At 40.4% G+C, this 13,776-nt stretch overlaps 1 protein-coding gene and 1 non-coding gene across 2 annotated transcripts in view; both read right to left on the bottom strand.

Moving 5' to 3' along the window:
* Positions 1–638: 638 nt before the first annotated feature.
* Positions 639–13,776, bottom strand: part of Zbtb5 (zinc finger and BTB domain containing 5) — a 30,905-nt gene continuing 17,767 nt past the window's right edge. Inside the window, exon 2 of the mRNA XM_026415087.2 lies at positions 639–2,904. Coding sequence (XP_026270872.1) covers positions 870–2,900 — 2,031 coding nt within the window. The 5' untranslated portion in view covers positions 2,901–2,904 and the 3' untranslated portion in view covers positions 639–869. The remainder of the gene's footprint in view (positions 2,905–13,776) is intronic.
* On the bottom strand, positions 11,704–11,838 carry LOC113176018 (small nucleolar RNA SNORA70). Its single transcript, XR_003300030.1, has one exon. It is a non-coding gene; the product is annotated as a small nucleolar RNA SNORA70 (small nucleolar RNA).

Here is a 13,776-nt window from a genome sequence, read left to right on the forward strand (position 1 = left end):
AATGCACCATAAAAACCCCACAAAACATGACTCCACATCATCAAAACAAAGACAAACACTAGCTCTTTCCTGATTTTCAAACATGAACTGTGACATCAGTAATACGAGTTGGTTAAAATACTGCTAAAACTGCACACACAGAAACAATATCTTACTTGTCACTCCATATAAGTACATACTCCGTTTACAACTTGGCCTTTAAAACCAGAAGCTTTTAAAACATCTATCCAACAGAGATGTATTCAAAAGTATATACACCTAGTCTAAGAGAATGCTTGCCCTGGGCCCAGTGTCAGCACCAAAGTGCAGTATCTATGACTGCAAATCAGACAAAAATAAAAAATACAGTACTTTCTGAGGCCTAGGACTAGCTCAAGATACACTTTAAAGCATTTGTGGCAAACAGGCCTGTCTTCAAGGGCCTTCCTTTCAGACAGGCACAAAGTTGCCACTGGTTACACGTAAGTGTACTTTGCATCACTGTACAGGGATACAATATTCCCATTACATATAGGATATGTAATTAAATGCTTCACAGAGCTTTACAAAAATTGCTAAAAAAATTTTTTGCACTTCAATTTTTAAGTGTGCCACTTTTAACATCAATTACAAACTACTTTATGACTATGTCACTCAACCCTAAGGAAGAACTTGGTTCCAGGGATCACATCCCTCTCCCCAGATGCGCATTTCACTCAGAAATGCTGCAGCACAAGTGCTACATGAACAGTTGTCCACTTACTAGTCATTGAAAATTGCAAGAGCCACTGGGCAGCGGAAGCCTCAAACCCAATGGCATTAACCACCCACCAAAACCATTTTAGTTTTAGTCCCGCAACTAGCTGGCACTGTCTCCTGAGGACAAATAGTCAGAGCAAAGTGCTAGGAAGATTGCTGCTCTGCCAGCGCAGGCAGGTAGTCTTGGAATGTTTATACAGGTGGCTGGACTGACTAAACCTCTTGCCACACTTCAGGCAGGCATACGGCTTTTCACCTGTGTGAACGCGGATGTGCTTCTTGCAATCTGTCAAAGTCAGAAAAGTTTTACAGCAGATTTTGCAGGCATACTTTCGAGCTCCCTCTACAACCAAGACATTGTGTTCTGATAAGGCCTTCTTGCACTTTGACAGGACATCAGCAGATGCCCTGGTCAACTGTGGGGGGCCAGGCTGGGAGGGATGGCCATTTTCAAATGAGGATGTGGTCCCATTCATCATTAGCTGGGAACTGGCAGAGTTTTCCTGGATTTGTGAGCTCCTGACAGAAGTTACAACTGGCATTTTGGGAGCTATGCGGCGGTAGTATGGAAAGTTACTGGCTCCTCCTCGGGGGGAACCCATCATTACCCTGGAGAAGGAGGAGTGGAGGCCCAAACCAGACCTGGAAAAATCCATCCCAAACTGTTCTCCTTGGTAACCTGAAGTCTGCACACAGGGTAGGCCCATCACCTCCTGCATGGGCCTGACAAAGTGGGAGTCTGCAGGATCGCTGAATGGGTTCTCCACATGGGAGCCAGGGGCAGAGGAGGGCCCGCCTGCAGGCCCAGCCTCTGGACTTAACAAGTAAGGGGCCTCGCCCTCCAGCCTGCAGTCACTAGTGGTGTTTGGAATGTTATCATCATTGTTTTGATTCCCACTAAAGTTACTTCCTCTGCTCTTGTTGAGAAAATTTGAAATACTAAAAGTGGACTTATGTTCTAGGTTATTTGTAACTTCCAAAATGTGGATATCACCTACCCTGTCCGTGCTAGACTGGGGATCTGAAAAACTCCGATCGCTACTTTCAGGGCTGAGGTCTATCTTCTCTGCACTAACAACAACTCCTTCCACTTCTACAGACTCACTGCCTTCTGCTTGAGAGGTCACATCACTCACTTCATCCTGAGGCTCAGGTGAGCTCAGAGGCTCAGATTTTACCACCACTCTCATGTGCTCCTTCTCACCAAGGCCAACCTCAGGATTCTCACATTGGAAGCCACTTTTCTCAGTTGCAGCTTCCTGCTCAAAAGTAGTCTCAACCTGAGTTGCACGAGAGGCCATGGACAACTGTGCCATGTTACCAGCACTGTTGTCAGACTGGCTAGGCACCTGGGCATCTTCTTGAGCACCAAAAGTCTGGTCAAACATCATAGTACTATCTTCCTGGTTGTCATTCATTCCATCAGCTTTAGGATTATCCACAATTTTCAGGGAATCTGGTGAAAAGAACTCCTCCCGAGAATGAACCCCTGAAGGCCCATTCTCGGCTGTGACATCTGAAATGGTAGACTCATCCATGGAGGGGCGGAGGCGCTGTCTGGCCCGCTCCTCTGCAGACTGCTTGCGCTTATGAAGGCGTCTCATGGGGAAGGGTGTCCGCTGGTCAAGGTTACTGCGCATCGATGAGCTCATGGGGGCTGGCTGTTCCTCGCCACTCTGGCTGGAATTGAGGGCTGAGCTCACGATGCTTAGTCCCAGCTGCTGCAGCATAAAAGAGCGCTGCATGCGGGCACTCTGCTCTTGAACGCGCTCACTGGGGGGAGACATGGGCAGCGTCCTTGTTGTTAGGTAATGTTTACATGCCTTAACAACAGAGTTCAAATGCAGGTGAGAGGCTGCCAATAAGACATCCATAACATTGCTCTCCCCCAGCATGAGGGTGGAGGTATACATCATGTCAATCAGCGCAGCAAAGGCCTCCGCTGTCACTACCTCGCTATCCAGCTGGATCATGTTCATGGTCTGATCTCCCTCTGCCACTGAGAACAGAGCTCGAAAATGTGTGCTGCATGCTGCCAGCACAGAGCGGTGGGCTTTAAAATGTCTATTCCCCACTACAATGACACAATCACACAGCTGGCCATGAAGTCTCTGGTAATTCAACTGCTGGAAGATCTGCTCAAAGTGACCAGGAAAATCCATGATCCTATAGGAAAAACAAAGAAAGAAAAGTGTTAAGACTTAGAAAAGCATAAGGCAAAGCCAAAACACAAAGGGTGAGACAAAAAGAAAGGTACAGATGGCTAAGCCTGTACCTGTTAAAACCTTGTGATGTCTCCAATGATGGGCACCCAAACTAAGAATTTGTCAGATAAGGAGCAGATGCCAATTTGTGTACACACGTGGGCTCCTTATAAGCTTCCCATAATTTCATATGACCCACTTAGAATACTAAAGGGTCTGAGTTAGAAAAGTCCAATGTGTGTGTGAAGGCATATTGACCTCACACAAGTCTGTCAGGATTCTACATTCTCTAGAGCAGCAAATGAATGCCAAGAAATTCCGGTCTTCACAACCTTAAATAAGCAAAAGGGCAAATCAAAATTAAACTAGAAGATTTCTGGTTCTAGATGGTAGTAAATTACACACATGCACTCCCCCCCCAACCCCATTCCTGAAACCCCATTAAAAAGACACTACACCCAGGCACGGTGGCACATGCCTGTAAACCCAGTGGCTTAGGAGGCTGAGGCAGGAGGATCACAAGTTCAAAGCCAGCTTCCACAACTTAGTGAGGCCCTAAGCAATTCAGTAAGTCCCTGTCTCTAAATAAAGTATAAAAAAGGGCTGGGGATATGATTGAACCCTGGGTTCAATCCCTAGTACAAAAAAAAAAAAAAAAAGGATGCTATAATTTTTGGTTTTGTTGTTTCATCTTAAAGGTATAAACTCTAGGGGCTGAAGTTGTGGCTCAGTGGTAGAGCACTTGCCTAGCATGTGTGAAGCACTGGGTTCGAGCCTCAGCACCCACATAAAAATAAATGAATAAACCAAAGGTCCATCTACATCTAAAAAAAACAACATTTTTTTAAAAAGGTAGAGGGGGCGCTGGGATCGTGGCTCAGAGGTAGAGCACGCGCCTAGCATGTGTGAGGCACTAAGTTCGATTCTCAGTACCATATAAAGCAAAATAAAGACATTGTATCCACCTATAACTAAAAAAATAAAAAATAAATAAATAGATAAATAAAGGTATAAACCCTAGAAAAATCAGAAAGGGAGAAAAGACATCAATGACATTTTGGAAGCTGGGAAGCAAGTGAATGAATACAGTCTTTGCATACCCCAAATGCTCTTAAACTGGCAGTAGATAAAACAACCTGACATATATAAATCCCTCTCCCCAAAGGCTCAGAAACAAGTGGCTCAGGTGCCAGGAGAAGGAAAGTAAATGTGAGATGAAGAAGGAGGCGTGGCTGAAAGTCTACTCAATTTAAAAAAATCCCATGGGCATAGAAAAGATAAATCTTCAGAGACAGTAGATGACAGGATTAAGGAATGAATACAAATGGAAAGAGGGATTTGGGGGTAGGTATGACAGAATGTTCTAATTATGGTCACAGGTATACAACTAAAAATGTACTAAAATATGTATATTTGTTACAATAAGCAATTTTATGATATATACATTATAGCTCAAGAAAGCCCAATAAACCTATACATAAATTTAAAAAAACAAATGGGAAAGGAAAACAAGATAAACAATCTTGGTCCAAAGCCAGTTTTTCAGAGTCTACTTTGAACTACAGAGTTTGTACTAAACTCACTGTTCTGACTACTTAAAATATCACATATATCTCTATAGTTTTCCAATGCTGTGTTTAGAAGCATTAAATGTCAGGCAGGGGTTGTGGCTGTGGTAGAGCGCTGCTTGCCTAGCATGCATGAGGCACTGGGTTCGATCCTGGGCACCACATTAAAAAAATAATAATAGGGCTGGGGATGTGGCTCAAGCGGTAGCGCGCTCGCCTGGCATGCGTGGGGCCCAGGTTCGATCCTCAGCACCACATACAAACAAAGATGTTGTGTCCGCCGAGAACTAAAAAATAAAATAAATAAATAAATAAATAAAATAATAATAATAATAAAATAAAGGTATTGTATCCATCTGAAACTAAAAAATTTAAAAAGAAGACATTAAATGTCTGTATGTTTTTATCTTCTGGACTCATTAGAAATAAGAACTTACTATTTTCATCTGAGAAACTACTACATCTCCTAGGAACTTTGTGACTGCTGGTTCGAAGTCCCCTACCCTTGACTTGGGATAATCTCTTATTATGTGGTTAAAATACCAGGCCAGTAACTCTCAAAAGGCATTCCTTGGTGCCTTCTGCCCACAGGCTCTTCAGCTGAAGAAGCCACAGAGTTAAAAGCTGTTTCACCCTCTCCAGAGAATCAATCTGTGGCTTCTGGGATGGGATTTGGCTGAACATGGCTAAGCCTCAGGACACAAATATGGAGACTAAATAGCTAATGCACCTAAGTTAATAGAAAATGATCGGATTCAGTTTCTTAAGGGAAACAGGCAACTCTAATATAAAGAATTACAAGTGCTATGATAGGGGAACAACAGGAGACAAAGAAGGGGCTCTTGCCTCTCGCAGTGGTGGCCTATTGGGGAAAGTAAGCATTCCAGTCTCCTGCAGGGCCTGGGGAATTGAACCTGTACTCAGGGCACTAAGTGACCACTGAGGCTGAATCAGCACTACACTGAAAGCTAAAGTTTTAAATTAAAGTTTGCATTCAAATGATGGGATACCCTCTGACCTCTTCAGCTAGAAGACTAAAAGCCAGACTCATACCTCCCAAGAAGTAGCCTGGAGATTCTTCTCTGGAGAACCTGATATTTGGAAGCCCCTCCAATACAACAATTGGGACTCCATCTAGTTTCCACATTATGAAGCCCATCTGTCCCTACTTGGCTTCCAACCATAGTCAGTGCTTCACTCTTAAACATGAACATTTAGGAGGAACATAAACTGGAAGAAAAAACAAAAGACAAAGCAGCAAACAAATGGGGACAGGGAAGCATTTGGAAGAAACAGAAGCAATGCAAGAAAAAGCAAAGAAGACTCAGTGGGGAAAACACCTATAATTAGCATCATCAGAGAGAAAGAACAGTACGTCCATGAAATAATGTACTTTTAAATTTTTTTAAAAGAAGAAATTAAAAATAGCAAAAGTTGTGTGTGTTTGTACCAGGGATTGAACCCAAAGATGCATAACCACTGAGCCACATCCCTAGCTCTCTTTTATTTTTTATTTTGAGACAGGGTTTTGCTAAGTTACTGAGGCTGGCTTCGAACCTGTAATCCTCTTCCTGAGCCTCTTCGTGTACCACCATGCCCAGCATGAAAAGTTTTTTCAAAAAGTTAATGGAAGAGCTGAAAGAGAATGATTGAGGAACTCTCAAAGACATAACAAAGGAGAAATAAAAGTGAATGGATTTTTTAAAAAAGAATTAATTAATGAGGTCCAACTCTGACTATAAGAAAGACAAAAGACAGAAAAAGAGGAGAAAAATAATTTAAGAAATATCAGAACAAATTTTAGAACCGAAGAATTTTCTTATGAAGACTAAATGAGCCCCTAAGTGCTCAACAATATAAATGAAGAAACAAATGACTACACCAGGCTCATTACCACGATATTTTACAACATCTGAGATTTAAAGATCCTGAGTTGGGGGCAGGTGACAAAGAATCAGGAATAAAATTGACATTTAGGCTTTTTCAAAGCAATGTTGAAAACTAGAAGATATTTCCTTCAAATTTCTCCAAGAAAATTATTTCTAATTTAGAATTCTACGTCCTACCAATCAATTATGAGGGTAAACCAAGACATTTTCAGACAAGCAAGAACTGAATGCAAGGTTTTACTTCCCTCATCTTCTGTCTCAAGAAGCTTCTAAAGCCGTAAAGTTGAGAATAAATCAGGGAAAGATCAAGGAACAACATAGAAAACAGAATACCTACCACAGAAGACAGGCAAAGAGAATTTTAGATGGTGATAAAGCTTGAGATGACAACTAGGCAGTGGGCCAAGAACAACCAGTTCAGACTAGAATAGAGGAAGAAGGAGTAGTCAGGAAGAAAATCTCTAAGGGTTTTTTTAAAAAAAGGAATGGATAGATCACCTGATGTGGATGGGAACGGGAAGCCTTTAGCAGTTTCATCAAAGTGTAAAAATACATTCTTAGGGCTGGGGATGTGACTCAAGTGGTAGCGTGCTTGCCTGGCATGCGTGCGGCCCAGGTTCGATCCTCAGCACCACATACAAACAAAGATGTTGTGTCTGCCGAAAACTAAAAAAAAATAAATAAATATTAAAAGAATTCTCTCTCTCTCTCCACTCTCTCTTAAAAAAAAAATTCTTAAAGAAACAAGAAAATTTTTAAATGAGGCAATGATTAGCCCCAGGAAAATAAGAGGTTGTTTAGTTGTAGCATACCAAGTGGTTCATTTGCGGACAAGATTTACATAGTCATAACATGGGATATTAGGAGTAAGGGGAGGCAAATTCGCATGGGAAGTGGGGTAGGAGACATGGAAGAAAAGGCAGCAATTAAAAAAAATAACTATAAGCCTTATGGAACTATGTGGGTTTTAAAATATAAATATATATATTTAAGATTAAATTTTTAAAAACATGGTAGATCCTTAACTATTTTTTTTTAAAGAGAGAGTGAGAGAGAGGGGGACAGAGAGAGAGAGAGAATTTTTTAAATATTTATTTATTTATTTTTTCTTAGTTCTCAGCGGACACAACATCTTCGTTTGTATGTGGTGCTGAGGATCGAACCCTGGGCCGCACGCACGCTAGGCGAGCGCGCTACCATTGAGCCACATCCCCCGCCCCGATATTTTTTATTTTGGGGGGACTGGGGATTGAACCCAGGGTATTTAACCACTAAGTTATATTCCCAGAACTTTTCCTTTTTATTTTAAGAAAGACTCTCTTGTTAAGTTGCTGAGAGTCTAAATTGCTGAGATTAGCTTTGAACTTGTGATCCTCCTGCCTCAGACTCCTGAATTGCTGGGATTACAGGCATGTACCATAGCACCCGGCTTAGATCCTAACATTCTAAAGCTATATACCCTGATATTTTTGTAAATCTCCAAATTCACAAATGCTATTATGGCATTTCACAAAAATTGCTAGAGGTAGAGGCCAACATGGATACGCAGCTTACCAGGCTCAACACTAGTTCAGGCCAAAGTTGTTCAGGATCCTGGGAAATAAATGAAATGGAAAACTCTAAATTCACCAAAACCAAGGGTCTACTATGGCAACTGAGAATACTATGCCATTTTGCTGGCATTATACCTGGAAATAAAAATTGGAATGATGTATCCAAGCAGTAGCCACATGTTGGCCATATTCTTTTACTTTTTTTTTTTTTAACTTTTGATGACTTTTCAACAACAAAATATATCACCCAAACACACTTTCCCAATGAAGATGTCTGCTGTTTACTATCAGATGTGGGAGAGCAGATAGACAAGGAGACAGCCACTGCCACATACCTACTTGCTTTGCCAAGATTTCCTGCTGACAATAAAGAGCCGACAGTGGTGGGCAGCAGCAGATACTATACTGGACCCCTGCCCAACTCAAACAAGGACCAAGAGCTCAAGATTTTGAGGAGATTAAACAAAAATGTAATTACAGCTCACAGGTCTGGTAGCCTCTACCTTCCAAAGTCAACTCATATACTAGTAAGTGCCAAATTCAAAAAGTGACCACTTTGTAGCAATAACAAGGGAGAAACATTCTGGTTTGAAACAACAGGGAGTTGTTGCAGAAGCTGTACAAGCCCCAGAGTTGCACTAAGAAACTAGAGACCATGTAAAACTGGGCCCTATCAGAAAAGCAGCAGACATTCAGCTTATTGTTTCTCTCCTAGAGAGAACAGAGTTGGCAATGTCGCAGCAGCAGTCTGGGTGACAGTATTGGAGGTAAGTGGTGGAAGTAATAATAAAAGATAGTTCAGTTACTCAAGTCTTCTACATTCCTGCAGTTATTAAGCTAAGTACTTTTTATTTACAATCTTCAAAACAACCCTGCCAGGTAAGATTTGCTACTTCCCAACTAAATAGCATTTCAACCCAAAATTTTAATTTTAAAGAATGTAATATTCTTTTCAATGTTTTTCTTTTGCAACAAAGAGGAGTTATGAAAAAAAAACAGCTTACTTTTAATATGTCAATTAAATCTTGAGTATAAGAAGAAACCACCTCCCTTTTCCCTAAAAGGTCATTCACTAAAATATTCAATCCCTACTTTCTATAGAACAAGCATAAATAGCAAAAAGAAATTATGGTCACAGAAGCAGCACTTTGAGGGAATTGTCCAAAGGCCCAGAGACTTTTGAGAAGAGGCTACTGAGGTAGCTAAAATGACCCCAACAAAGACAGAAGTTTAAGTAATATAAGAAGATGGGTAAACAGTGCATATAATCTTTTAACTTTCCTTAAGCCCTACACTAAAACCTCCATATAATTCTTGAGATCTGGGCTGGGGATGTGGCTCAAGCGGTAGCGCGCTCGCCTGGCGTTCGTGCGGCCCGGGTTCGATCCTCAGCACCACATACCAACAAAGATGTTGTGTCTGCCGAGAACTAAAAAATAAATATTAAAAATTCTCTCTCTCTTTCTCTCCTCTCTCACTCTCTCTTTAAAAAAAAAAAAAAAAAAATTCTTGAGATCAACAAATGTTCCTCCAGGCTCTTCTCAAAATACTTTAGGGCTGCCGGGGACTCCTGTTATGCCTTGTTAGCAGGTCATCTTTAGGGCAATAAAAAGATTCAAGATTCCTGCTCTCCAGGGGCTCTGGAAGTTCTGAATGATAATAAGAGATGATCAAAACTTGAAAAGACACCTGTCTTTTACCTACATCCGTGTACAATTATCCTTTTGGAGATACTCCAAACTAAGTTTTCTTCAATAGCCACCTACTTTCATCCCAATATAATCATTAAATTTATGATCGTTTGGATTGGCAAGAAAATCAAATCCACCAAGATCAAAGTTAATCAGAGCCAAAAAAAATTGCACCAATTAGATTATTCAACTGTCCCTCTCCAATATCAAGTGTGTCAGAAAGCATCTCAGTATAAATCAGAATTCTCAATTAAGTTACAATGAACTTAAGCTAATTTAAACAGAAAGAGATTTGTGATTAGATATTAGGACAATCACAAAATCTCTAAAAGGACATGAAAACTATACTTGGATGCCCCAAAGCCAGAAAGGAATACCTAAAGACATCCAGGAACCACTCTAGAGAAAGCACTACTGCCACTGTCCATTCTATCACATGTTGCTTTGCAAGTCCCTTGCTCTAGCTTACTATTCAGAAGAGTACCTGCCATTGTTGCCTTCTAGACCAGAAATGTCCAATAGAACTTTTATGATGATAGAAATGTTCTGTTGTTATGCTGTATACTAGTTACATGGCTACTGAGCTCTTGAATGTAGCTAGTGAGACAAAGGAGCTGAACTTTTTATTTCCATTAATTTTAATTAATTTAAATGGTTACAGTTTTGAACAGAGTAGTCTAAATGCTCAATACTGTCCATGGCTCACATCTGCATCCCAACTCCACTCAGATATATATGCAGAACCAAGGGAATCTGGTTCTTATAGTGTACTATAGTAACTATGATTCTACCTTAGGAAACAGGGACTCACAATTTGCAGGCTAACCAAATGTAACCCCGAATGAAAGATTTTCAAAAGATTCTGGGCAGATGCAAATGATACACACATACTATAATATCCCTCTGAAAACTAGAGCTCCTCCAAGTATATGTAATGTGCAGGTGACTTTGGAAATGCCTAGTTTTACTGGGTAAGAGGTGATTGTTCCAGAAGTGAAGGAATCAAAACAAGAAAAGGACAGAAGAGTTGATTTTTATACTGTGTAGATGTGCAGGCAATGTAAAAATTTTCAACTAGTCTTTTATTAAGCCCTGACTATTACTCTGCCTGGGGTGTGCTAAGAAATAGAGTGAATTTTAAACAGAATAGGGACAAAACTCTAGGGAATGGAGAAGTGATTTTTAAAAGTTGTTTGCCTATTTTTAGTAATGAACAATTACACTGGTTTCCTAATAAGTGCTTAATAAAGTGACATCATAACAATAATTTTTAAAAAATTTATATGTCAACATAAAAAATTAATTATTTTCAAAAAATGAATTGAGGGCTGGGGTTGTGGCTCAGTGGTAGAGCACTTGCCTAGCATGTGTGAGGCACTGAGTTTGATTCTCAGCATCACATATAAATAAATAAAATAAAGGTCCATTGACAACTTTTTTTTTAATACATTTATTATTTATTTTTTAGTTGTAGTTGGACACAATACCTTTATTTCACTTATTTATTTTTATGTGGTGCTGGGGATCGAACCCAGGGCCTCATGCGTGCAAGGTGAGCGCTCTACCGCTGAGCCACAACCCCAGCCCCCCATTGACAACTTAAAAGAATATATATATATATATATTTTTTTTTTGATACAATACAGGATATATTGGTGTGTGTGTGACTGAGAAGGAGACAGCACACTAGAAGCCCTCATGAATGCAAGGATCGCCACTTGTCCAGGGGACCACGATTGGGGATACATTTGACCCCACAGCCATCAGGAATGAGCTGCTTCTCAGTCACCATGTCTTCAAATTCATCAGCATTAAATTTGGTAAAGCCCCACTTCTTTGAGATGTGGATCATCTGGCGGCCAGGGAACTTGAACTTGGCCCTGCGTAGGGCCTCAATCACATGTTCCTTGTTCTATAGCTTGGTGTGGATGGACATGATGACTTGGCCAATATGAACCTTGGCCACTGTTCCCTGGGGTTTCCCAAAGGCACCCCACATACCTGTTTGGAGCCTAGATGAGGGACACCATGAGATCAGAAATATGAACATCTACTCAAAGTGCTGTCTCCAAGGTCCCTTAGGGCAACCCATATGAGAAACAGGCTGCATACACTACCGAGGAGATTGCTGTTTGCAGCCATTGCACACTGGGCCACCACAAGTAAAGGAACTCAGTCGGCTTAATTAGCTGCAGATGAAAAACATTTTTAAAAAAATGAATGACATGGTTTTGCATTTTGCATCAACAGAAGACAACTGGATTCTCATATTTGCTTCTGCAGTCAGATCACACATTACATGCCTCTGGAAAATGTCTCTGGAAAACTCCTTTGTACACTGTTTTAAAAAGTAAAGTTAAATTATTACTATGAAAAATTCCGACCTTACAGATCCCTTGAAAAAGTCTGGGTGGGGGTAAGACAAGGGTCCCTGGTCCATACTTAGAGAACAGCTGATCAGTAAAATCTCTAACTATATTGGAAAGATGGGGGAATGAAGGATGTTCATTAAAATGTATACAGAAAAACTGTCAGAATTAAAAGGAGAGGGCTGGAGATGTAGCTCAGTTAGTAGGGTGCTTGCCTTGCATGCACAAGGCCCTGGGTTCAATCCCCAGCACCCCCCCCCCCACACACACACACAGAACTTAAAAGGAGAAATCAAATTTGTCAAGAACAAAAGTCTCATCTGTAACCAAGGATCACTCAATAAATACTGCCTAAATTAAAAAATTAAGAATTAGCTCCATGCATATTACTTAACATGCATATTTAACACCCAAAGAATTAGCTAAGAGTTGAAAGTGATAAGTCATGAAGAAAAAAATAACAGCAACAAAAAGCATTAGAAGCAGGAAGAATAAGTAAACCTGGTGTTTTGTCTTAACAAATCTTGTAGAACCTGACTCTTTAAGTAAACTACATATACCTCTGGTTTGGGGGAAAAAAACAAAAAGAACCTAAACAACTCCAACAATTAGAAAAAGCTGTCAAATGATGCCCCCCCCCAAAAAAAAACACACATCAGTACCAAATAGTTCTATATGAAAATCCACTCCCACACACTTTTTTGTGGTGAAGCTGGGGAGCAAACCCAGAGCCTCATACATGCTAAGCAAGAACTTCACCACGGGGCCACATCCCCAGCCCTCTAAATGAAAATATCTATCAAATGCTATGGAAAAGAAAAATCTTTTATTATTGAAACCATTTTAGGATAAAAAGCTTCTCATGATGCAATGCTGAAATAAACAGTGACTGTATAACCTACCAGGCAATGCAATTAAATAATTAATATTGACCAATTTTTCTGAATGGAGCAATAAGGATCCATGCATAGTGAGGGACAATCCACTGCTGTGACTGCAATGACTGACTTTTAAGATAAGCTATTTAACATCTAGTAACACCAGCATAACTCAATAAGGTAAAAAGGGAGCCATGAGTTAAACCAAATGAGAAATGCAGCTAATGCACTAGTGTCATTTTTAATATATGTTTTGGCCATCCCAAAGTGCCAAAAGTCAATATTCTAAGAATGCGTTGGAAATAGCAGTGTATTACCATGTTCCCAAAAGTGTTTCCGAAGATTATGAATATGAGGAAGGCTTATGATTCATGCTATTTTATTTAGATTCCCCAGAAGTAGACTGTGAGAGAAGGATTCAAGTCCAAGTGATATCAAGAGGTTCTCCCAGGAGAAACTGGGAGAGAGGAGCAAGAGAAGGAAGAAATAGCAGCCAAGCAAGGGTATAATTTCAGACAAAATCTAGCTTTAGCCTGATCTAACAAGGGAGCTCTGGAGTATTTAAAAATGCCTCTAAATTTGAGCTTATTCAAGGCAAAGGAACTGGTCTTTCATAGCCCTGCACCAGTCAGTCAACAGCCAAGAGACTTCTCAGGGGGATGTAAACTGCCAAGCCCTTACAGTAGTTGATGCCAGTCACCCAAAGGAAGTCCTTGAAAGAGCCACAGATATAAGCCATTAGAGGCAAAAGTTCAGAGAAGCTGTAGGAGGAGTGCACAGAATAGGTATCTGGCCAGATCCCAACAGTATCTGTAATGCACATTTGGTGCTACTGAAGAATAAAGTGATATGTAATCATATGGATCAATAGATGCTACAGTCCAAT

The sequence above is a fragment of the Urocitellus parryii genome, chromosome 4, assembly GCF_045843805.1.
Source record: "Urocitellus parryii isolate mUroPar1 chromosome 4, mUroPar1.hap1, whole genome shotgun sequence".
In the NCBI taxonomy this organism is placed as follows: Eukaryota; Metazoa; Chordata; class Mammalia; order Rodentia; family Sciuridae; genus Urocitellus; species Urocitellus parryii.